This window comes from Mirounga angustirostris, unplaced genomic scaffold (assembly GCF_029215605.1).
Source record: "Mirounga angustirostris isolate CCGP_5_RB_7025 unplaced genomic scaffold, mMirAng1.0.hap1 SCAF_11, whole genome shotgun sequence".
Taxonomy (NCBI): domain Eukaryota; kingdom Metazoa; phylum Chordata; class Mammalia; order Carnivora; family Phocidae; genus Mirounga; species Mirounga angustirostris.
The window spans coordinates 32739356-32766135 of NW_026991719.1; the positions used below are offsets into that span (position 1 = coordinate 32739356).

At 42.4% G+C, this 26780-nt stretch overlaps 1 protein-coding gene across 1 annotated transcript in view; it reads left to right on the forward strand.

Moving 5' to 3' along the window:
• The window catches only part of LANCL3 (LanC like family member 3), a 93061-nt gene that overhangs the window by 52651 nt on the left and 13630 nt on the right, over positions 1–26780 (forward strand). Inside the window, exons 2-3 of the mRNA XM_045876222.3 lie at positions 21916–22039; positions 24560–24757. Of these exons, the coding sequence (XP_045732178.1) occupies positions 21916–22039; positions 24560–24757 (322 nt within the window). The remainder of the gene's footprint in view (positions 1–21915; positions 22040–24559; positions 24758–26780) is intronic.

Sequence of the window (26780 nt, forward strand, 5' to 3'; positions counted from 1 at the left end):
ATATATAAAATCATTCTTGTGTGTTTTCTTCTACAACTTGTATGATTGCTTTTTATTTATTTTTTTTTTAATTTTATTATGTTATGTTAGTCACCATACAATACATCATTAGTTTTTGATGTGGTGATCCACGATCCATTGTTTTCGTATAACACCCAGTATGATTGCTTTTTAAATGTTTAAATATTTTATCCATCTGGAAATTATTTTATTATAGAAAATGATTGCAAAAACAATACTACTTACATTATTACAAGTTCCAGGAGAACAGAGGCAGAGTTTTTTATTAGCTGTTGTATGCCTAGTATCGGACACATTTATTTAGTACCAGCTGTGGCCACAATATAATGGTTAGCATAGTTCTGGCAATTTTTTGTTGTTGTTCTTATCGACTTGCTCTCAAAAGATTCTATGACCTGAAGTTTGGGAGAGTAAGTGGTCATAACACACTTTATTGAGATTAGGCAACAGTAGCGGAGGTAATGGTGATTAAGGAGTCATTCTCAACCTTGTCTCCATTACTTCCTCCTCACCGTGCTCAGGGCTTTCGGTACCTGTAACAAGTGTATCAGCCCACATATAGCACCTTCCTGGCACTCCCACGTGAGAATTCATCCCCTTTGAACTGCCTCTGAATGGAGGAGCACCCACACTATTGTATACCAGTCAAACTGAGGGCACTGGGGAGAGGGGGATGTCCTAGAAGATTCTCTAGAAGATTTTCTTCCTAAGAAGAATCCTCTTAATAGCTACCAGGCAGTACCATGTGCAGATACACTTGGGTAGTTACAAATTGAACCTCACCTATACCATTAGTTTAGAGTCTATACTTGATAGCCAGCTAGGGCTTGGTAAATTTCAAAACACTGTTGCTATTATTTTAAAATACATAACAGACACCTTTAAATCTCATGGGCTTGCAACAACAAACATTTAGTTGTCCTCACTCATGGGGTAGCTCTGTGTGGGTTCAGGTTGGCTCCACGTGTGTCCTCATTCCCCTAGGGTTCTCAGTTACCTGGAGGGTGATCTCATGGCAAGTGCAGAAGTGCAAAAGGACAAGCCAAATCATGCCACCATATTGAGCTCACCAAAATCAAGTTGAAGGGACTTCCAAGTAGCTTCTACCTACTTATGATAGAACACAACATGGGGTAATGAAGATAATGGGCCTTGGAGCCTGACAACAATGGGATGGCAGATACTGTTAAATGGCCATTCAAAAACCCTTTATCTCTTTTCTCTAGGATGGGGGACCCTACTCTCCACAGTAGAGAATCATAATGCCAGATACTTTTCCAGCCTCGCTTGTAGTGTAGGTAGCCATGTTACATGTTTCTGGCCAATGAGAGATCAGAAGGACTCTACTAGGTGCCCCTGGGAAATTACTTTCCTCTTTGAGTAAGCCATTTAAATGCCCCGGTATTCTCATCTGCAAGTTGGGGCTAGGTATAATTCACGGCATTGTATTAGTCAAATTTACTTTGTAACAAACAATCCCAAATCTCCGTGGCTTACAATAACAGATATTGATTTTTCTGGCTGATGGTCTGCAGGTCATCTGGAGGTGGAGTGGCTCTGCTCCAGGCTGCAGGTAGGGTTCAGCTCAACTCCATGTATTTCAGGACAAGACAAACTATGCAGGCATGTTTAAAGCTTCTATGGGGGCACCTGGCTGGCTCTGAAGAGCATGCAACTCTTGATCTCGGGGTCGTGAGTTCATGCCCCGGGTTGCAATTACTTTAAAAATCTTTAAAAAGAAAAATAAAGCTTCTATGTCACTAACATTCCTTTGACCAAAGCAGTTTGCATGGCAGAGCCCATCAGTAGGGCAGGGAAGTATGCTCCACCACAATGAGAAATCTTTCAGTTACATAACAAAGTTATGGATGTATAATCCTACTCCAGTAGAAGGAAGATTTAGAACAAGAATCCAACCTTCCCACTTCCTAGGGGTGTGAGCATAAGCAAATCACTAGTTGCCTCCTCTCAAGAGGGCATGGGGCTCTTTTCTCTGGGATGATGTGAAGATTAAAAATAAATTATGTGCCATAGGAGGCCCTTAACTGAAGTTAGCCCTGCACCTCCACCACCAAACTCAGTTTACTAAGTGGGCTCCTCCCAGAAGCCAGGTGTGTGATTTAATGCTGACATTCCATGATGTGTGCATGAGAAGTCACCAAAACAGAAGGCTCCCTGAGAGAGGAGGCAGAGCGTTTATTCACTAAGCAAGCATTCATGGAACACCTGAAATCATTATTGCAAGTCCATTGTCATGCTTTTGTGCTTCAATAAACTGTAACTGAGGGTTGTTTTTTTTTTGCGAGGCGGGGGGCAAATGACCCTTACTTCACTCTGACAAGAACGTATGAACACTGGTACTTCAGGGTTGATTTTGGCATAGGCTCCCTCTGCTGGAGGAAAACAGCATCTTTTTTTCTGAAGATGAAGTTCCTTTCCCTTTAATTGAAAGCAAATGTAGTAAACAATTTGCTGCATTGCTAGACTGGCTTTTCATATAGTGTTTCTGCTGCCATGTCCTAAATTTACCTGCCACAGAGCTGTAATACCAACTGGCACTTCTTGCCTTTTCAAAGCAGAGCCGTACAAAAAACACTGATTTTAAAGAGTTTGCCAGAAATGTGAATTGTTAAAGAAGCAGGTTCGTGTTTCCTGTGAGTAATGCCCTTGTTCCTTCAATTCTAACCTTCTCTGTTTTAGAACATCTGGGAGTATTATGGGAAGACTGTGCCGGGCCTATTTAGAGGTGCTTGCTAAAAGGAAATCAGCCTGAGTCACCAGGTTTGTTATGTAGGTAGACTATAATTTTCTATAGAAAAAGCGAGGATTGATGCAAAGCCAACACTTCCCCAGCCAGGGGTATAGCCCCCCTTTCTTGGGACATGCATGTTTTCAGGGCTATCAAAATGAGATTTTTATGTGAACTTATTTTTTAGAAAGCCATTATTGACTGCTTAATGTGTACAGAGTTTCACTTTATTTCTGGCTAGGCAGTGTGCCAAATATGTCTCCTTTGCCTTTGTCACCTCTTTATCTTTTTGGAGTCGCTTTTTTGGGATTTAAATAACTCAGTAGGGTATTCAGTGTGTTCTGAACTGGCTGATTCAGTGAAGCTTCTAGATGATGGTATCGAGGGTAATCTTCCCATAAATGCGGACTCCAATGTATGTGGGGTATCGTCGGCACATCCATTGCTGCCATAGCCAAAAACAGTGTTCTCCTACGGCTTTGAAACCCAAAGCGTGGTCAGACGTGACATGGGGACAGATTGGTTAAAAATGCAAAATATCAAGCCTCATCCCAGACCTACGGAATCCGGCTCTGCACCTGCACCAGATCTCTAGGGAATTCTTGTGCATATTAAGATTTGAGAAGCACTGGTCCAGAGTGAGGGGAAATTGCAGAGTAATGCCAACCTTGAGGTATGCGAGATAGTGCTGTCACCCCAGAATCTGCCATAGCCAGAAACACCTTACTCCTGCCCTCCACTGAGGTCTGTGACTACCACCCATGGGCCCAGGGCCAGCTCCACCCATTAGCTCTATAATGCTGGGCAGTGAGCCCACAACCCCCGCCCCGCAGTCAGTGCTTACTATCCTTGTTGACTGGCGCTTGCAGGCTTCGACCTCATGGACTCTGACTTCCTGGACCTACCCATCTACCCTCCCCTGACTTAGCTGACTTTCATGGTCTATTTATCACTGGTCGTCTTTGGCCCAAACTCCTGCTTCCCAGCTGGGATGGAGCCAGGCCCAAGTGATGACACATGTTACCACTGAAACTGCATTAAAAGAACCTGTGGGTCTTCAGCAACTAAAGCCTTAAATTAGTCATAACTTTTTTAAAATCTCAGATGGTAGGAATTCAACTTGAAGTAGCTTAATTTTAAAAGTGGGGGCACCAATAGGGGTCAAATATCATGACATGATTTCGGGGATATTCCTGCTCGAAGTGCATAATTCAGATTGGATCATGAGGAACATTGTACACATCCAAATTGAGGGATAGCCAAGAAAATAAATTGCTTGTACTCTTGAAAAATGTCAAAGTCAAGAAAGACAAAGGCTGAGGATCTGTTTCAGATTAATGAAGTCCAAAGGACATGACAGCTCAATGCAAGGTGTGATTCTGGATTGGATCCTGTAACAGGAGGGAAAAAAAAATCTTTAGGGGGATTTATTGGGATGATTGGAAAAATTTAAATATGGACTGTAGATTACATAATAGCATTATATCAGTGTTCAATTTCCTGATTTTGATAATTATACTGTAGTTAGATAAGAGAATTTCCTCATTTAGAGGAAATATATACTCAAGTATTTGGGGGTAAAGGCAACTTTAAAATGCCCCCTACAAAACCAGAGAATGATAGAGCAAATGTGACAAAATGCTAACAAAACATGACTATGGGTAAATGGTACATGGGAAAATTTGTACTATTCTTATATATAACCTTTTGGAATACTGTACTAAAAATCTACAAAAATAAAAATAAAGGGGGAGTTTTACCAGCAGAATACTGGGGAACTTCACAGAATTAAAGGAAGAAGTGTAAGACTCAGGGCAACACTGGAGAACTGGGAGTGAAGGCTTGATGCCACCAGAACAAACTGATCTGGATAAACTTTTTTTTTTTAAGATTTTATTTTATTTATTTATTTGAGAGAGAGAGAGATCACAAGAGGGGGTAGGGTCAGAGGGAGAAACAGACTCCCTGCCAAGCAGGGAGCCCGATGCGGGACTCGATCCCAGGACTCTGGGATCATGACCTGAGCCGAAGGCAGTCGCTTAACCAACTGAGCCACCCAGGCTCCCTGGATAAACTTCTTTAACAGAGTAATAGAAACCTGGAAATTTAGAGCAAGAAAGGGGCTTTTTTTTTTTTTTTTAAGATTGTATTTATTTATTTGACAGAGAGAGACAGAGAGAGACAGAGAGGGAACACAAGCCGGGGGAGTGGGAGAGGGAGAAGCAGGCTTCCCGCTGAGCAGGGAGCCCAATGTGGGGCTCGATCCCAGGACGCTGGGATCATGACCCGAGCCGAAGGCAGACGCTTAACGACTGAGCCACCCAGGTGCCCTAAGAAAAGGGTTTTTAAGGTCCTTTAATGTCTCCCATTTCACGGATGAGAAAACTGAGATCCAGACAGCAAAAGTGACTTGCCCAAAGACAGATAATTAATACAGTTTCCAACTGCAGATATTTAGAACTCTTTTCTCATTGGTTTATAAATGGCTCCCTAAAGTTTGTGGCTTTTCCTTATACTTTTAAATTAGAAGCAAGAATAAGATTAACAAAGGGGCACCTGGGTGGCTCAGTCCTTAAGTGTCTGCCTTCAGCTTGGGTCATGATCCCAGGGTCCTGGGATTGAGCCCCGAATGGGGCTCCCTGCTCAGTGGGGAGTCTGCTTCTCCCTCTCCCTCTGCTGCTCCCCCTGCTTGTGCTCTCTTGGTCTCTCAAATAAATAAATAAAAAGAATAAGATTAACATGAATACCCAACTTTTACATCAACATGGATGGGACTGGAGGAGATTATGCTAAGTGAAATAAGTCAAGCAGAGAAAGTCAATTATATGGTTTCACTTATTTGTGGAACATAAGGAATAGCATGGAGGACATTAGGAGAAGGAAGGGAAAAATGAAGGGGGGGAAATCGGAGGGAGAGATGAACCATGAGAGACTATGGACTCTGAGAAACAAACTGAGGGTTCTAGAGGGGAGGGGGGTGGGGGAATGTGTTAGCCTGGTGGTGGGTATTAAGGAGGGCACGTACTGCATGGAGCACTGGGTGTTATACGAAAACAATGAATCGTGGATCACTATATCAAAAACTAACGATGTATGGTGATTATCATAACATAATAAAATTTAAAATAAACCTAAAAAAAAGATTAACATGAATGATATGCTGTAACATGAATATATGTTCTATGAACAAATATCTAAACAAGATCCCCCCACATGATTAACATATCCCCCCCATTTTGCTATTAAATGTATTTATAAGTACTTAAACATAAAAAGCAGTGGTAATAGTCTTTTAACACAATTTTATTCATATGTGAAAATCATCAGAAGATTCGAGTTTCTGTATTTATCATGTGGGTGAGTACATTCTGTCCTTTTCCATGGCATTATTCTCACCTTATAGAATACATCATCTTCTGGTTGCAAAGTAGCACTAATCTAGACTCGATTCTTGGAAATGTCCCTGTGATTTGGAGAGACCATGATTGCAATCCATTTAGAAAGGGTAATCTCAGGCATAGAGGGACACCTAAAAGCCATCCAGTCCCACCCATTCCTTCTAAAGGTTGCCTGCAGTTGGTCACTCAGAATCTCTCCCTTCACCTCCCGCACCTGTTTTGCACTAGGGACTGGATATAAAATGGAATAGTATCTATTTACATATATTGAAATAATTATCTTTGACATCACTTCTGAAATAGCGGAATATTTAGAGAAAATGAGCTCCTTTAATCATCTGTCCTATAATCCTGTATTATCTGTATAGAAGAGGCATTTGTGTAGTGGTTGGATAATGAGTCTGGGAGCCGATAAACCTGCCTTGACCAATTACCTCCATGACAGCTTTTGAAATAGAATGCAAATCCTAGCTGAAGAATCCTGCGTGGTGGAGTGCAAAATTGAATATATATATATATATATATACATACATACACAGTGGCTTAGTGTGTGGTGAGAAGCAATGAATTTTAAAAAATTAACTATGTTTTCCATCACCTGTGTTCAGACACGATCACAAATGGCTAACATAAATTTTTCCAGAGAATATGGATTCCTAAAGTTCACTATGGTGACAGACACTGTCTGTTGCCTACCAAATATCCATTTTCCACATCATCCTTACTAACGGAAGCCTAATCTTATTTGACATAGCAGTGTTCTCAGATAATTACTTGACTTTCCAAACTCTCCGTCAGGGTGGCTGTGCCACATACTACTAGCTAATGACATGTCAGTGTAAGTTGACTTGGGAGTTCTGGGAAAACTTTTGCTTTCCTGATTTAAAAAAAAAAAAAAAGAATGGATATGACTGGTACTACCCTTCCCCATTTCTTCCTGCCTGGGATATAAACATGGTGTCTGGAGTTACAGCAGCCTTTTTCTGCTTATGGGCCAACGTGGGGGAAGGAAGAGAGAATTGTGACATTCTGGCTGATGTCAAAAACCACTAAACAGTATCAGCAGTACGCTACTTCCAGACCTTGTTATATGAGAAAAAATAACTTCTTACTTGATTAAGCCACTGGAAGTCAGATTTTCTAATAATTTCACTTAAATGCATCCCTGATACAAGTATAGTAGATCCTCTGGGCAAGTCTGGCTAGCTCCAGATATGCCCAGTTCTCTGTGAAACAGTCCTGCTCCCTCTCTGGCTGGACTTCTGCACCCATGTTGATGCAATTGGGGTAAATCCACCTGACTGAGGCCAAGCCAGTCAGATTCCCTCTCAGGAAGTTGAAATTGGGTTTCAGTGGTTCTGAATGATCCTGCAGTGTGGCTAAATTTGAAGGACATTATAAAACTTAGAAGCCAGTATGTGTTATAGTGTAAGGGGAAGTCACCTTCAGCCATAGAGAGGTAGGAAAAATGGGTCTGTGGAAAGTGAAAGAAAGAGGCGGAGTCCAGTGTCATCAAGAGAGAGAACACTACCTGGGGCCTGGTACATTTCTGGGTCCAAGTATTAGTCCCTTCGTAGGTTTGGCTGCCCTTAGATTCCAGGAGCTCTCCAGCTTCCTTTCAGAGAGCCAGGCAGCCCTGTGTGATTAGCAGGGTGGTGCCCTGAATAAGAGCACCTGACTAAAATGGAAAAGGAAGTGAAATCCAGCCTCTGTATTTTGGTCACTAAGCCTTGGCCTGGGGCTGCATCATCCCAGAGGTAATGTGCCTCTCTATGCAATTCATTTGCCCAGAAGGGGCAGATTTCACACAAGATTTAGGAAGGCCCTTCTTCAGGATACCTAGTAAGGTTAGTGTCTTATAACCAAAGGATCTTGACATTCAGACAAAATGTATTAACAGTGAAACCATCTGTTCTAGTATTTGACAGATATGTTGTTCAATACCCTGACTTATTCTGCTTTTAAAAATTAAAGCATGGGGCGCCTGGGTGGCTCAGTTGTTAAGCGTCTGCCTTTGGCTCAGGTCATGATCCCAGGGTCCTGGGATCGAGCCCCGCGTCAGGCTCCCTGCTCTGCGGGAAGCCTGCTTCTCCCTCTCCCACTCCCCCTGCTTGTGCTCTCTGTCTGTCTCTCTCCGTCAAATAAATAAATAAAATCTTTAAAAAAAAAAAGCATAGTTTACGTATAGCAATATGTACAAATCCTAAGCGCATAGTTCAATGATTTCACTGTATGACTCAAATACTCACTACCCAGATTAAGAAAAGGAACATTTCCATCATCTCAGAAAGTTCCTTTATCCCGCTCAGTACCACTTGCCCCCATCCCCCCGCAACAAAGGACACAAGCAAGTAACCACCCTTCTGTATCACTGTAATTTGTTTTGCCTTCTTCTTGAACTTCATATAAATGGAGTCATACAGCAAGTAGTCTTCTGCTCAACATGTTCATGAGATCCAGCCGTGTGGTTGCATGTATCAGTGATTCATTCTCTTTTTATTGTTGAGTAGCATTCCATAGTGTAAACATACCACAGTTTATTCATTCATTCTCCCCTTGATGGACATTTAGGATGTTTCCAAGTCTTATGAATAAGCTTATGAATAAACTCTTATGAATAAAGCTGCTGTGGACATTCTTATACAAGTGGACCTAGGTACTTATTTCCCTTGGACACTGATGTACTGTAGCAGAAGTCCAAATTATACATCTTTCACAGTAAACATCTATATATTTATATAGATATATAGATCTCACATGCATGCACCTGGATAAATTTTGTCTCGAGTTGTTCCTTTATGGTGTAATTGAGAGACCTTATTTTGTAAGTACCTCTTCATAATTAATTATATATTTAATGTACCTACCCACTTCACATATGAGACATGGGGCTACTCAGTATTGTGGGGATGCATGCTTTTGTTTATTCAAAACTTGCTAAATGGTCAGTAGTATTTTGTGTTGCAACTTACAAAGCAAACTTATAGTGAGGGTACCTGGCATTAAGCTTGTAATTGAAAGTCTAGTCTGTGACCAGGTATAAATACAGCAAAGCTACGGGAACCACATAAGATTAAGCTGAGTTCTTTGTTCCAACCACCCGTGCAATTTGCAATATTAAATAGTGCCGGATTTGCAATGCAAAGCCCTATTAAGCAGTGCCTGTATCCCAGCATTGTGAGTGAGGCTTTTTACAAAATAGGAGTGTCCAGTCTACCCCACCTCCCGTAAAATCTTGGTCTACAGTGGGGCCTCGGTTTTTAAACCTTTTCATGTAATTATAAGTTATAGCAGCTGGCCAGCTGAAAATTTCTTTCCTGTGTCCATCGTCACGATTCTGGTGATTACCCTCAGCTGAACATCGGTGCCTGTGAATGGATTTCATCTCCTGTTAAACTTTCCCCAGGCAACATGAGATGAGGCATACAATTTACTTTTTATGAAGACAGCCACATTAAAATAATAACAAATGATGGAAAGTGGCTGAATAAGACATATTTGGGGTAATAAAATATGGAGCACAATATGAATTTATTCAGACTAGGCTGTAATCTCCACTGATGGCAGGGATTTGTCTCTCTTGTTCACTGATGGTCTTCTGGTGAGCCATAGGAGGGCTCAATAAATATTTACAGAATAAACCCTGTATAATACAAGGGCCTTATTTACTAACTTAAAAGGTTATAAATCCTGCTTTGCTTAGTACTGGCTATATATCCCAGTTGCTCACCGCAGCCTCGCTAAGGAACAGGAAGAAGCCTCCCTAGCTCCATTCATTTGACAGCAACCCACTTGGAATTTGTGGAAGCTCAAATCTAATGAAGATTTGGGGACCTTCTTGTCCTTAACAGAGTAAAGGTGTCAATTTACTTCATTCTTCTGTCTTCAGCCACAGAGCCAACTCCTCCTCCTTCTCCTTCCTTTAGGGGTAAAGTGAAAATCAAAACTAGCCACAATGACACTTTTGTTCATCATAGCTGCCTGATCCCTACCCAGGGATGGTGGTGGCTGCTCCCATCACATATTCATGCCCAGGTCACCCCCAGATCTCCTTTTTCAGTGTGTCGGTTATGTAGAAAGCGATTCTATCTGAATTTTATAATCCAGCTCTCCTAAGATCCCTTGCCAAAACTTTCTGAATAGAAGCCAGAAAACAGTAAACCACAATCATTTTCCCTTTCAAACACCTGAAGACGCAACGTCGACTAACAAAACTACTTTGGACATGATTACACAGAGGGTTCTCTGCAATAGCTATGTGAATATGAAGGGAGGAAGGAAAGTTATGCACATACTTATAAAGCATATAAATCATGAACCAGAAAGGTCATGGGAAGTTTCTTGGTCAGCAGTGTTGTTTCATAGATGAAAACCATGAAGCCAAAGCGGTTAAATCACTTGCCCAGGGTCATATAATGACAAAGCCTGAAATTCTGAATTTCTCAGCCATGGTCACCCACTCCACCCCACCCCCACCCCAGCAGCTTTAGGTTTCATTTTGCACACAGGAAAGGTACCACTCATGGCCAAACTCACACTCTATCACACTGGTTCCTTTAACCCCAAAGAACAGATTTACTAAAATGTATTTTAAGATATGGGGTGGGGGGGCGCCTGGGTGGCTCAGTCATTAAGCGCCTGCCTTCGGCTCAGGTCATGATCCCAGGGTCCTAGGATCGAGCCCCGCATCGAGCTCCCTGCTCAGCAGGAAGCCTGCTTCTTCCTCTCCCACTCCCCCTGCTTGTGTTCCCTCTCTCCCTGTCTCTCTCTCTGACAAATAAATAAATAAAATCTTTAAAAAAAAAAAAGATATGGGGTGGGGGAAGATCTAAGCAGTTTTAAAGAAACTCTGCCTTCCCTCCCGTTTCTGACCTTCAGGGCAGCCATCAATCCTATAGGCCCACGTCCAAAAGCTTGGCAAAAGAAACCCTTTCAGCTTGTTCTGTCAAAAGTATCTCAGTGAAAGAGTTATTGAGCCTTAAAATGTCACAAATTGTTCAGATACTCTTCTTCTATGGCCATTTTCATGACTAGCTCTCTAAAGTGACAACGTAGGCAGCACATAACATAATCACTTAAGTTGAGGTGACACTGGTTCCTGGAAAAGCAGGTAATTGCTTCACAGCACTTGTTGCTCAGGCTCCCATGGGCTGCCTCTCTGTCTTCCCAAATTGACTTTGAGGATTTGAGGATCTACTGTCATGGTGACATATTGGAGAGCGTCCATTTTCCCTGACCTACAGCAGGATAAGTGGAAGGAGAAGGGGTATCATCCAGGGCAATGGCAGCAAAGGTGACAGTTTGCTTCCCAGGCTTTGTCTCTGGGCTCTAGGATAGCACTTAAAAAAAATCAATCACAACTTTGTGAGTGCTGTCAGGGCTGGAAACTGCATTTGAATTTGGAATTTGTGGAAGCTCAAATCTAATGAAGATTTGGGGACCTTCTTGTCCTTAACAGAGTAAGACAGAGTAAGACAACCTTACTTTAAAGAGCTGTGGAGCTAGAGGTTTCCGTGGAAGCAGAGGTACGTGTGGGCAAAAATTGCTTTACAGGGAAATGAATGCTAGCCATCCTGTTAGGTTGGCACTTTATGGCTACCCAGTTGATGTGAGTTTGGCAGTAAGTAACCCAATGAACAGTGACTTTTAAAAAGGGAATAATTGTTCTCTTTTAACTAGAGTCTGGAGATAGGTAGTCCTGGTTGGAGGACACATGCTCAATGATATCCACAAACCCCAGGATCTTTTTTTCTTCTCCATCATTCTTTGAATGTTGGCCTTTGATCCATGTGCTCATTGCCTCAGGAGGCAAAATGGTTGCTACAGCTCCAGGCCTCACATAAACATCCAAGGCACCAAAAAGAGGAAAGGCAGCTAACAGCCAAGTCTATCCACTTTATTTCCATTTATCATGAAATAATAAGCTTTCTAAGAAGCTCCTGCCCCAGAAGATTTCCCCATTGATCAAAATGAGGCTACATAGCCAAGCCTAGCTTCAAGGAAGGCTGAGAACAGACTATCTGGCAAGAGACAAAAGGATGGATGTGATTGGCTGAGGCTATTTACTATTTATAACCTGGAGCTAAACACGATTGTCACCCTAATAAAATTGAGATCTAGTTATCAAGTAATAAGGGGAGAGTGGATGTTGAGTAGCTAACTAATGGTGGAAGCCACAAATATGTAATCAGAATTGGCCTTTCCAAATAGGAAAGACCTTTACTATATACCTGATTGTACTCAACCACTTGTCTCTGTATTTTTGTATTATCTAGCACAGTGTTGTACACCCAGCAAGCACTTGCAGAAAATGTCTGTCGAACCACAGTTTGAGAACACTGCCATGACTCATTCATTCAGCACTGGCTTAGAGGAGGGTCTGATGTGAAATGTCAATTATGCATCCGGCCCTAATAACAGAGCCATTCACTTTAGAGGCATCGGGAGGCCAGAGACTATTCAAGTAGCCAGTGCCGAGAGGCTGAAACAATTTCTAGTTCTTTAAACTTTCTACTTAGGAAGAAAGTACATAAGAGAATATGCGTCTTGATAACGGCCGGGACAGAGGACAGGTTAAAAACATGCATTATGATCTCATTGCAAAGGACCTTTGGCCTAGCCTGTAAGAAATGAAACCGCTGAAACAGACCATCACATCCACATCCCAGAATTAGAGCCCAAATGAGTATAGACAGATTTATAAATAGTTGTCCTAAAGTGTTGAATCACAAAATAACAAAATATCATTGCTGAAAGACACATTAAAGACCAGCTTAACTCCTTGTTTTTTCAAAAGAGGAAACCAAGGTCCAGAGGGTTTACGCGATTGGTCTAAAGTTACATAGTTAGTGACAGAGACTTGTCTAGAAACCAGATAAACCTGAGAACTGTTTTACAGAAGCAACGAAACGTGGCTTGGGGTAAGTGGGACAGTGAAAGGCTCAAAGTGTGGTGATGAGAAAAGTAAATACACAGACATGAAGGGCTATCCATTACCAGTTTATAAATTAGAAGTTACAACAACTGAGGTTGCCAACTGCCACAAGCTCGTCCTTGGGTGGAACATGGGGGTGAGAGGTGAGCAACAGCAGGGTTACCTTATGAGAGAGATCCTAAGCGATCCTGATCCCAAGGTCAATGGTGCTGAATGGTGGGAGTTGAGTCACTAATTGAACTTCGGATAGCTTACATGTATTGTAAGCTGTATGCCAGGAATTGTGCTAAGTGTCTTATGCGGAATCCTCACAGCAATGCAGTGAGATGGGTAGGTCTTATTGTTGCTGCTTTTTACAAGTGAGTAAACTGAGGCTTAGAAAGTATAGCAGCGCCCCCCCCCCCCCCGCCATATCCACAGGGCATATGTTTTAAGGCCCCCAGTGGATGCCTGAAACCACGGACAGTACTGAACCCTATGTATACTCTGTGTTTCCCTATACATACATACCTGTAATAAAGTTTAATTTATAAATTAGGCACACAAAGAGATTAATAACAAAACTAACAATAAAATAGAACAATTACATCAAAATAGTGCAATAAAAGTTATGTGAATGTGATCTCTCTCAAAATTTCATATTGTCCTGTACTCACCCTTCTTGTGCTGATGGGAGATAAGATGCCTACGTGATGAGCTGAAGTGAGGTGAATGACGCAGGCCTTGTGACTTAGCGATAGGCCACTATTGACTTCTGATGATTCATCAGGAGGAGGATCACTTCTTTGGGACTATGGTTGGCTGAGGGTAACTGAAACCACGGGAAGCAAAACCTCAGATATGGGGAGAGTGCTGTATAAGTAACTTTGCCTAAACCCACAATGCTAGAAAGTGATGAACCTAAGTCCAGAACTCGGGTCTGTCTGACCTCAAAGCCCCTATTTTTTATCATCATGCTATGCTCCTTCTTTCATTCAAGAGCCAGACTCCTCCTATCTCTTAGAGAACAAGAGTACGGAGCCCCGAGGAAACTTATGGGTCACCTAGTACAGTGCTATTCAATGTGTTGTTCTCAGACCAGCAGCAGGCCCACCACCTGAGAGCTTGCTACCAACAGACGATCTCAGGCCCCATTCCACAGCTACTGAATCAGAATCTCTGAGGGGAAGGCTCAGGAGGCTGTGTTTTAGCTAGCTCACTAGGTGATTTTTAAGGCACACTAAATTTTAAAAAGCCCTGACTTCGTGGGTAGATTTTAGTCCAGTTTCTTTATGTTAAAGGTGAGGAGGTGCACCTGGGTGGCTCAGTCGGTTAAGCATCTGACTCTTGATTTCTGCTCAGGTCATGATTTCAGGGTCATGAGATCGAGTCCTGCTTTGGGCTCCATGCTGGGCGTGGTGCCTGCTTAAGATTCTCTTCTCCCTGAAAGGGGAACCCTCTTACGCTGTTGGTGGGAATGCAAAGTGGTGCAGCCACTCTGGAAAACAGTATGGACTTTCCTCAAAAAGTTAAGAATAGAACTACCCTATGACCCAGCAATTGCACTACTAGGTATTTATCCAAAGGATACAAACATAGTGATTTGAAGGTGCACCTGCACCCCAATGTTTATAGCAGCTATGTCCACAATTGCCAAAATATTGAAAGAGCCCAGATGTCCATTGACAGATGAATGGATAAAGAAGAGGTGGTATATATACACAATGGAGTATTAGCCATCAAAAAGAATGAAATCTAGCCATTTGCAATGACATGGATGGGACTAGAGGGCATTATGCTAAGCGAAATAAGTTAGTTGGAGAAAGACAAATACCATATGATTTCACTCGTATGTGTAATTTAAGAAACAAAACAGATTAATATAGGGGAAGGGAAGGAAAAAATAAGATGAAAACATAGGGAGACAAACCATAAGAGACTCTTAATCATAGGCAACAAAACTGAGGGTTGCTGGAGGGGGTATGGGGTAACTGGGTGATGGGCATTAAGGAGAGCACTTGATGTAATGAGCACTGGGTGTTGTATGCAACTGATCAATCAGTAAATTCTGCCTCTGAAACTAATAATACAGTATATGTTAATTTAAAAAAAAAGATTATTTCTCCCTTTCCCTCTGCCCCTCCCCCCCTAAAAAAAAAGATGAGGCAACAGTTCTGATGACTGAACCATGGTCACTGTGGCAGAGTTGGATCTCAAGCCCAGACCTCCAGAATCCTAGTCCAATGTATTGTCTGCTGTGTTCTATGGTTTCTCCATGACTGTCCTACAATATGTGCATTGGTGCCTGTGTTGGAAACACTGGATGAGGTTCAGTGGACCTCTAACCTGACCCAGCGTATCCATTCATGTGACATATCTGGTTTCTCCCTCCACTCCCCCATGATTCACACCAAGGGTGTTTCTTTTTACCTGGGAGTATCTTTTGTTTGGGAGGTCTTTTGTTCTTCCTTCCTTTAGCTCTTCTCTTCTTCATCATGATCGATCATCATCAGCATCATATTATTATTATTATTTGCTTTTAAAAACTCTGTTTGCATTTATTCAATATTTCATAGCAGTGTCTCAAGCCCCTCTGTCCCCAAACTTCGGAATCACCTGGGGAGATTTAAAAATCCTGATGCCTGGGTCCCATGCCCAGATAGTCTCATTTAATTGGTTTGGGGTGTGGCCGGGGCATCACGATTTTTAAAAGCTCCCCAGGTGATTGCAGTGTGCCGGCAACCATTGGCAAGTGCTTTTTTAGGGGTCTCCCCAGGACCTGAGGAGGTAGGTGGGGCAAGTCCTTCTGATCCCCTTTCCATAAATAAGGAAGCTCAGTCTCTGAGACATTTAGTGTCTTACAGAAAACAATGACATCATCTAGTGGCCCTTGGTGCAGACTGGGTTACCAGGTACTTGTAATAAATCTTTAAAGCCAGCAGTCAGTCTGCAAGAATGGGGTAAAACCTGTTTTTCTTTTCTGGTTTCCAGTGTTTTCTAGGCTTGTGTTTCCTGACATGAGAAGGGAAAAGAAACAACTTTGAATGGTATCTGGGACCAAATGTTTATAACTGAAATTCCCCGCTGAATGCCTTTAATAACTGGAAGATAATCATTAACTAGAGCATCCCCCCCCCTCCCATTCCTCATCACCCAGCATAATAATGGTCAGGAAACATCAGGAAAACCAGATGGAAGGGACTTGCTCATTCTGCACCAGCACATGTGCCCCCCGTTTGGAGACTAATTAAGAAAATAACAAACCTGGCTACATTGGCTAAGAGAACTCTCCACTGGGGTTTGTAAATTTGGACACGTTTTTCCTACACACAGCATATTGGAAGAGAATTTACCATTTGTTGCTTGCTTCTCTTCTCTGGGTATTCTGATCATTTAAATTATGGTGTGCAGTGTTCTTGCCAGGTGCTCCCTCTTACTTCCTTGAATGTCTTTGGGAACTTACTACAGTTCCTTCAGTATATTTCTCACCCTTCCCAGGAGAAATCCTCGGCTGCAACCAGCCTCTGTGTTCCCATAATCCCTTGCTACCTCAGGTGCATTCCCTGGACCAGCAGCAGCAGCATCACCTGGGAGCTTGTTAGAAATGTAGAATCCTGGTCCCTTCCCAGACCGACTGACTCAGAATCTGCATTTTAGCAAGAGCACCAGGTAATTTGCACATTGGGTCTGAGAGGCATTGCCCTAATACCCAGAGTTTTCCCCATCCCACAGCTTAAAATGCCCACCCTTCCAGCTACTTTTATTTATCCACTTCCTACTTGTCCTTCAAAGCTTAACTCTGATCCCTCTCCATCTATGAGGCCCCCAATATTTACTCCCTCCACGTTACCCCTATAGGTCATGACTTTTGAATTTAAACAAATGTTGAGTGTTTCATTGTTTAAATGGTTCGGGTATTATTAGTCTAATTATTAAGATTACATCTTCCCCCAGAGTGCCTTGCACAGGCTTTGCAAAAGATGGGAATTGTTTGATTCATCAAGATCTGTTTCCTGCTTGAAAGCTGTCCCTTAGCCCTGTCATGTCTCTTTAAGATTCTTCTGCCTCAAAGGAGTTTCCCTCAGTTTTTGTCTTCTCAACACCTGAGGTAAATCTCCACCCCCTGCAGAGATTTTCTGAAGGCCTGGCTCTTCTCTGTAACCTAGTAGGTTCCAACCAAACCACAACCTGCAAAAGGCATAAAAAGTAAAAAAACAAAACAAACAAACAAACAAAAAACCTAACCACTTGTGAATATTGAATATTGGTACAAAAAAAGTTTCCCTAGGGGCGCCTGGGTGGCTTAGTCGGCTAAGCGGCTGCCTTCGGCTCAGGTCATGATCCCAGGATCCTGGGATCGAACCCCGCATCGGGCTCCCCGCTCAGCGGGAAGCCTGCTTCTCCCTCTCCCTCTGCCTGCCACTCTGCCTATTTGTGCTGTCTCTCTCTGTGTCAAATAAATAAATAAAATCTTAAAAAAAAAAAAAAGTTTCCCTAACTTTTTAGTTTGAGATTATTTGGACAGAGAATTTTTAAAAATAAGTTTACTTTGGGGGATGGGATATTTTTTTTCCTGCTTCAGCATGGTGCGCACAGGAAACTTAGGATTGTCTCTGGCTCTCTCCAGGGATGTGCCATGCAGTGTTATCTCTTTTACCGGTCCTAGACCCTGAGGCAAAAGACACATCTTTGAGGCTTCCAACTCCCCAATTCCAGGAGGGAGCAGAGGGCACACATCCTAGCTTACCTATAAATCCCCAAACCTATCCAGTGGATTATAGGATCTCTCCTAAGGCTCGGCACAAGGGGTGTAGGAAGGAGAGCAGGGACTCCACACTGACTTTCAACTTCCTGGTTTCCTTTCTGTGTCAGCTTTTCATACCTTGAACAGCTTTTAGTTCCATCCTGACTCTCTGTGTCCTTCAAGTGTATTCTTTATGGCATCAATTTGAAGTTCGAAAATACCCAGGTTCTGACAATTCAAAAGCCTTTTCCTCAAAGCTATTGTCCATGGGCATCAAGTCATTTTGATGTTCATTGGTAGTCAAATGGCTTGTTTCTTTTCTCCGAACAGAAGCCTGTGCGGGCACATATGGTGGTAGACAAAGAATTGAGGTCAAATAAATTGCTGGAGGAAACGCCTCCATTAATATCAGATTCTTACTATGTGTTTGGTGTGATATAGGCGTGGCTTTCTGCATTCCACGTAGATGAGCAGTCACACACGTAGGACATTTTGGACTATTGCTTGATCACGTTGGCCGTGGTTGATCTATAGCTAGCAAAGGCTGCCACTTCAGAGGGCCTGTGGGCGGGACACTTGCCTGGGAAAGGGGTCTGTGGCGAAGGAAGGTTTGTGTGGCTTGGGTCACATCATCCGTTTCCTTAATGAAACTCCTTGGCATGGAGATGGTTCAGTTACCACACAACCCTCGGGTAGGGCCAAGAAGCATAGCATGGGCTTTATCTCTCAGCTCTTCAAACCCAGAGCCCACCATAGACACCTCTGTTTGAGGATCGGTGAAGGGAATCAGTTAAACTAACAAAACTTTAAATCAAGCCACCACGGCCTTGCTTTGCATTCTTGCATTATCATAATTTATTTTAAGTCAGTGTAGAAAACAGTTTAAAGAACCAGATCCATCCAAGATACCAACACACACATAGGCCTTAGGTGCTACAAATACAGGAGAGGGAATTTGGGTTTGTTTTGGTAGAGGCCTGATGGGCAGGAAGCCCCTCTCTGCCATCCTGTCACTTTTTCCCCCCACTGGAAATGCCACTTCCTCGTTCCCTGGGCCAGGGGACGGCGCAACGCCTGAGAAAGCAGACACATGAGGGAAGGATGAGCCCCTCCCACCGCATCTCTTCTTTCTGTGCTATTTGCTCAGGGGGAAAGAAACAGCACTCTCTTCCTCAGTGTTCCTCCTCCACACACTTTTGATAAGCGCTGTTTTCACTTTGTATCTGCTGATCGATAAACCCAAGGGTCGGTCTTGTCTGTTCTCAGAGATAAAGAACTGCATGCATAACTGGTCTTTATCTAGCCAAACTAGCACGGTTTTTCTTTGTTTTTCACAGTGTTCCCGAGAGATAAGAGGAAACCACGCAGACATGATGCATGACTGGGGAGGTTTTGAAATACTTTATAAACTCGTGCTCTATTCTAGGCTGTGGGTTAGGGATGGAAAGAAAGGAAGAGGGCACCACATGTAATCTAAGTTGATTTTTTTCCTGCATTTAAAACAAGCAGGTGAACACACACACACACACACAAATACACACACACAGAGAACATGAATAAATGCTCAACCGAGGAAAAAATAAACTGATTTTCATTTAGTAGCATAGAAGTAAAATAGGGAGAATTTTAGTAATTCAAATGAATACATACCCCAGTGATCTTTTCCTATCACAAAAACTGTTTCTTGTCATATGGATTCAGAACCAATATTGGCAGACAGGACCTAAGTTCATCTGAAGAGCCAGATATATTGCCAGGAAAATGTGGGCTGGGACCAGGTCAGGGTCCTACGAAATCCATGCCATTCGAGTCTCTTAGCATGTTTCTGAGGGCAAGCCAGGCTGGAGGGATTGATATGGGACTGGGGATGGAAGCTATTCTGTAGAGTGAGACTCAATGTAAGATCAGTTGGCACTGATAAAGGCACAAAGGAAAAGGTGTTTTTAATAGCAAATGAAAATTTGGGGTAGCAATTTGAGTAGATGCAGGGTAGGAAATCATTTAGGAGAAATTTGCTGTTCAGCTCTGCAAAGACCCAAGGTTGAGCCTTGAAATGATGGCAGGAATGTCTGGGAAGATAAGAGTCTTCAGGAATTTTAGGCAGAAAGGAGGAGTACAGCCAAGAGACAGAGATAGGTTGCTAAAAGAAGGAAAATTTAAGTTGAAAGCCACAACATCATTGTTTCTGAGCAACCAGATAGAAAACGAGATAGTAAAGTCTTAGTGAAGCTGAACAGTGCTTCCTTGTCTGTGTTACATACTCTGCATTACTTTCTTTCCACCCTTAGGCTCATGAACTTAAATTGTTCTATGGTAGACTTCTGGCTACATCTCATCTCCAGTGCTGGATAGTAAGTTCCCTGTAAGGAAAAAAATATGTCCTGGGTTTTCTAGAATTTCTCCCATAATACCAAGTTTAGGGCCTCACTGGAATAGTAACTCAGGAAGTGTTAATTGGCAGAATTAATTAATGAACAACCTCCTCTTTATGTAATTAATTTCCCAAATTAAATGTTAGATTTGAGGAGGCCAAAATCTGGATTATATTTTGCCTTTCTTGTGTTGTGTGTATCAGAGGAGCAAAACCCTGGGAAGGAAGGAAGGAAGGAAGGAAGGAAGGAAGGAAGGAAGGGAGGGAGGGAGGGAGGGAGGGAGGGAGGGAGGGAGGGAGGGAGGGAAAGAAAGAAAGAAAGAAAGAAAGAAAGAAAGAAAGAAAGAAAGAAAGAAAGAAAAAAGGAAAGAAAAAAGGAAAGGGAAAGAAAGGGTGGGAGGGAGAGAAAAAGAAAAAAAAATCATTAGTACTTTATTTCAGAAGGAATTGGTGAGTATAATGGTAGATATCAGGCAGAAAAACTTGATGTGTGAGGAGAGAGGCCAAAATCCAATGGACTTTTCTTTGATCTTAGATTCATTCAATCTAAGGCTGAACTTCAGGTGATTTTTGGAGGGGCAGGTGGGGGGCGGGCAGTGGCCATGGTTATTCTGACTGGTACTTTTCTGGACCAGGTCTGCGTTTTTGGAAGTTTGGCTTCATGAGAGCAGAGGTCTTGTCAATCTTTTCATTGTCATACCTCCAACATCTAGAACAGCTTTCCTGTTATATAGTAGGGGCTTAAGAAATAATTGTGGAAGGAAGGGAGAGAGGGAGAGCTCTGCTTTTCATGCCAGTAAAAACCTGGCACTTATTTATTCCCAAAGGCCCCCTCAGGTTCTGTGTTAGGTACTGAGGATACCAAAAAGGTGAGATGCCATAGTCTTGTGGCATCTTGATTGTCTAGTAGAGAGAGACAGAGACAGAGGCATAACACCCCAGGTGGTAAGTGCTCCCCCAAAGAGTCATGGTGAGGTAGAAGGAGTGGGCCAGAGGGAGCTGGGAGCATCTCATCTGCCCTGAGGAACCTCTCACACCTAAGCAGAATCCTAATAAACTCAACACTGCTTTGTAGGCTTGAGGACTTTTTCATCTCTAGGGTCCTAAGAATGGACTGTGGGTAGATTGAGTAAAATATGGAAGACTGCAAGTCATTGCATTTTAGCCATTCTCTATTCAGAGTCATTTTGATATTGAAAGTGATTTTGTCTTGGTACTTACTGGACTTTGGTTTCGTTCTGGGAGTGCAGAGGCTACCGTGAGTCTGTCATGCAGCTGTGCTTTATTAGCACAGTCTAAATGACACAGACCGAAGGCCCATTGTCTGGGCCAGACCTGCGCCACACACTGGGAGTGACAGCTTTATTAAGCATGATCCGTTAGGCCCAGTCTTTGTTCTCTGTGCAATTTCTTGTTCCCGTGACAAGGATTAATGATATAACCGTGGTAAAGTGGTCTTTGCATTTTATAGAAGCCTAGGGCAATAAAAATGTGTATTTCCCATCAACACAGCAAATTTTCTGAAGAGGGTGGATAAACTTGACAAAAAAAAAGTGAATCAGTTGTTTAAAAACAAAAAGTTACTACTGGCTAAGCTTATTTACATAGAGGAAAAGGATTTGGGGAATATGCTGATGGACCTTAAGGAGAAAATCCAGTGTCTGTGGAAAAAAAAAGAAGATCCTGATTTGACTTCTGCTTCTTGATTTCCTTACTCAGGTACTGACCCCAGCACAGATCAAATCAATTTGCCAGGCGATTCTGGACTCTGGGAAGCAGTATGCCATGAAAAAAAGGAAACCATTCCCCCTGATGTATTCTTACTATGGAACTGAATACTTGGGTGAGTGAAAGTGTTAGCAAAGTCCTCTTAATACCCGCACTGACTAAAAACTAGAAGATTTTGATTTTGGGTCATCACTATTCATTTAACTAGAAATACTTTAAAATGCCATTTAAAAACGAATATTAATAGATACTACAAATCACAATTTAATGTTTGTTCTCATAGTCTGACAGAAACGTAGCTATTTTGATGATTGCTTTCCCTAAAGACTAAAATCCTTATTCTAGATTGTGAGTTCATTGGCTGAATTTCACCAAAAGTTTTTGAACGGTTTATACACTCATTGCCAACGGTGCCTCTGTACAGGGAAACAGGATGAAGCCACTGAGATTTTCAAGTGTTTAAATATTAGTGGATTAATAACAGACTACTGGGATGCCTGGGTGGCTCAGTCGGTTAAGCGGCTACCTTCGGCTCAGGTCATGATCCCAGGGTCCTGGGATCGAGCCCCGCATCGGGCTCCCTGATTGGTGGGAAGCCTGCTTCTCCCTCTCCCACTCCCCCTGCTTGTGTTTCCTCTCACTGTTTTTCTCTCTGTCAAATAAATAAATAAAATCTTAAATAATAATAATAATAATAACAGACTACTAAGTCATAATGGCTACTTTTGAGACATGAGGCCTGTAGAGTGAAAATTGGTTACTCCCCTTTTGAGTCTTTCAGTGGCTCCCCATCACTCCTGAGCATGACTTACAGGGCCCTTTGTAGATCACCTGCTCCTTTCTCCAAACTCAAGCTCCGTCTCTCCCCCTTTTCTGGTTCTGTCCTGTATAATCTCCTACAAGCAAAGTGCTCTCAAATCTTCAAAATCTTTGTCCCTGTTCCTTTTGCCCAGAATGCCTGGCCTTCCCCAACCCTTTCAACTATCTGTAATACACCTAGACTTCAAGGCTGATCAAACATCATCAGAGCTATTGAGAAACTGCGCTTTTGGAAAAAGGTTTTATTAAATCTTCTCTGGATGGGGCGCCTGGGTGGCTCAGTCATTAAGCGTCTGCCTTCGGCTCAGGTCATGGTCCCAGGGTCCTGGGATCGAGCCCCGCATCGGGCTCCCTGCTCGGCGGGAAGCCTGCTTCTCCCTCTCCCACTCCCCCTGCTTGTGTTCCCTCCCTCGCTGTGTCTTTCTCTGTCAAATAAATAAAATCTTAAAAAAAAAAAAATCTTCTCTGGAGAAACATTCACATGTTTCAGGTTTTACCCTGAAGCAAAATTGGTTCATATCAGGTCACCCTGCCATGCTTTTATTGGAGCCTTTATCAATTCACGCTGTAATTAGTGGTTTGCCTGTCCAGCTGCCTCAGTGGGCTTTGTGCACCTTCAGGATGAGGACTTTTGCTCACTTATCTTTGTGATCCCCGGACATTTACCAACAGCCTGTACCTAATGAGGGTACCCAACTTCAGCAATGAGCTTATAGACTAGTAGTTCTCTGAGAGATTTCTCAAAGAACCTTTAAGTTCCTATCTTTCTCTAGAATCAGACCTTGAGACAAGGATTTGGGTATAAATGGCTTATTTGGAAGGTGATCCTAGAAAGTGTTGATAAAGGACTGAGGAAGTGAGACAGGGTAGAGAAAGAGGTTAATAGAGGATGTAATGGTGAACAGCTGTGGATAACTGAGGCTTTGTTCCACTGGGGACCCTGAAGACTGTCTAGAACATCCCTCAGAATTGCCCCACCCCAATGGTGAGGAAGCTGGGGTATTCATCCACCAGCTCCTTGCTTCCTGGGTCGAGGGCTGTTCCCAGACCTGTTAATTCCCTAGGACCTCAGTCCTGTCCCTGTGGGCTGGGCATACCCCTGTGGCCAGAGAAAGCCTCAGGCAGAAGGATAAATGCTTGAGGTAGAAGCTGGGGAGGAGAGGTGCCCCAGAATGGTGAGTGTGGGCGAGGTGATGGGCAGGGCACTGGCAGTGTCTGCTAGAGTTTCTTAATAGAACTATTCCTTTCATTTTCCATCTTTTTAGAGAAATTAACATTCTAGTCATTCACATGTATAGCACAAACCAGATTGCTATCTAATGCATAAATATTTTCCTGGAAAGCTTTTTTACCTAATTAAAATCCAGTAAAAGAAAGGTACCTTCAAGTATTATGACTAAATTTTAGGAAGAATTTTTTTTAAGATTTTATTTTTTAGAGGGGGGTGGGGAGGAGCAGAGGGAGAGAGAATCTCAGTCAGACTTCCCGCTGAGTGCAGAGCCCAACGCAGGACTCGATCTCACGACGCAGAGATCACGACCTGAGCTGAAACGAAGAGTTGGACGCCTAACTGACTGAGCTGCCCAGGGGCCCCAGAAGAATCGTTTTTGACTGGCTAAAAACTAAGGCCATTTGGGGGGAGTTCCAAGGGCCTGAGTGCAAAGAGAAAGCTTTACCGTTATGGAGTTGAATTTACTGTGTCTGCTTTCAAGTAATACTGCCATTCATTTTTTTATACCGTGATTATCTTTTCACTAAATTAAGTGGGCTGTCCTCCCAATTGTGTGAATTAAGTATGCTTTGTTTCTTGATACAGGAGCAGCTCATGGCTTGTCGTCCATTCTCCAGATGCTTCTGTCTTACCACGAGCACCTCAAGCCCTCAGATCAGGAGCTGGTATGGCAGAGTGTGGACTTCCTCATGGAGCAGGAACAGAACTGCAACTGGCCACCCGAGCTCGGCGAGGCCATCGAGAGAGAGAACGAGCTGGTACACTGGTGCCATGGCGCCCCAGGTCTCACCCACACTATTATCTGAAAATGTTGCCTTTCACTGGGCTTAGCCAAAGAGAGGTGTCTTTTCTGAGGAGTGAGGGTATTTCTCATCTTATGTCATTACTACATGAGCTAAAAAAGTCAACATGAAACTTGTCAAACCAAAAAAAAGTCTTAATCTGTAAAGGATCTCTAGAAATGATCCTGTAATTTTAACAATATATGATCCATATCTATTTGTGTATAAATTAAACTAGGACTGTCCAATAAAATATAATATGAATGACATGAAATTAAATTTTTAGTAGCCCCATTAAAAATGTAAACAGAAACAGGTGAAATGAATCTTAATAATAGATATTTTATACCCCAAGTATTTTTTCAACATGCAACCAATTTAAAACTTGAGCTGTTTCAGTTTTTTTTTTCATATTAAGGTGTTTGAAAGCCAGTGTATATTTTGTACTAACACCCCATCTCAATTCACACTAGCCACATGGCAGGGGCTCAATATCTGCATCGAACAGTATAAATCTGGAGGCTGGTAATTCAAAATGTGGTCCCTGGACCAGTGGCAGGAGCAACATCGGAGCTGGTTAGAAATGCAGAACCTCAGGCTCCACCCCAGACGCACTGAATCAGAATCTGCATGTTAACGAGATCCCTCCGTATTTTTATGCACATTAAATTTTGAGATGCACTATTCCATAATTCTTCAAATGAGGATTTCCATCATCACCTAATAAAAAGTCTAGAGAACTGAGAAGCCATCTGCAGTGAACTCTCTGGAATTGAGCCTAGAAATTTATCAGACTCCATCTTTTCTTTCTTTCTTTTTTTTTTTAAATCCCATTACCCTGTTAATTAGGCTTTCTGAGAAGGAGCAATTTGAAAGAAGTTAAATTCAAATAAATCAATTTCAGTTGATTGGCCAGGGGAGAGATTTAAAATACCAAAATAACACAAAAATTTTGGATTAGGTGAATTTAATTTTCTTTTTTTTTTTTTAAGATTTTTATTTATTTATTTATTTGAGAGAGAGAGCCAGCTAGAGGAGGGGCAGAGGGAGAAGCAGGCTCCCCACTGAGCAGGGACCCTGACGCAGGGCTCAATCCCAGGACCTTGGGATCATGACCTGAGCCGAAGGCAGATGCTTAACTGAGAGCTACCCAGGCGCCCCAGGAGTGGATTTAATTTTCAAGTCTATGCTTCAGTGCCATGAGCACAGCTTTAAAATATATTCGATTTCTCTTTAGTCTGTTACCTGATTTTTATTACTTCCTTTCCGCTCCTTACCTAATTAACCTGTAATCCAACTGAGATTTCATTTTTTCTTTGGTACAGTTTAAGTTGAAGAATAACAAGTTTTAGCTCATTGGCCATGTTTTCTGCACCTGCCACGTTTACCTAAGGAAGGGACTTCAAAGGCTCCTGTGTGTGCTTGTCCTGGCGCCAGCGCATTGTGCATTATGTCCAGGCTCATTCCCGCTGGTGATGATTTGAGCCCATTTCTTCTGGCTTTGAACTTTTTGGAGAAGAACAAGTTATTTACCATTCTGGAAATGATATCCCTTCATGTTACGCTCAGCACTCTCCTATCCCATTTCCCTTTAATCATTCTCAGTGATGGTCTCTGGCTATCCTCCAAGCACCCCCAGAATCCTTGAATTTTGAAGGTGTCCCAAATTAAATACAGAATATTTTAAAGGGACTCAAAGTGCTAGTAACAGCCTTGCAAAGATGGGAAGATAATCCATTAAAAGGAGTGACTGGGTCAGTTAATTGATGGGGGTGTCTTTGTAAATCATGCACTGTAACAGTATAGCGTATGATTTATCACCTTGGGGACTTCATTTGTCCTCATATATCATTCACGTTCTGTATCTTGGTAAGATTAAACATAGGTTGCAGAGCAAACTCATTAAAACCCTGTATTCACTGAACTACCAAAAATAAACCAGTTCACAAATGAATAAAGAACCAACTGGGGCCCATTATGTATGCCAACCCGCACTCCCACCTCAAGGGTATTGGTCCTCCTTT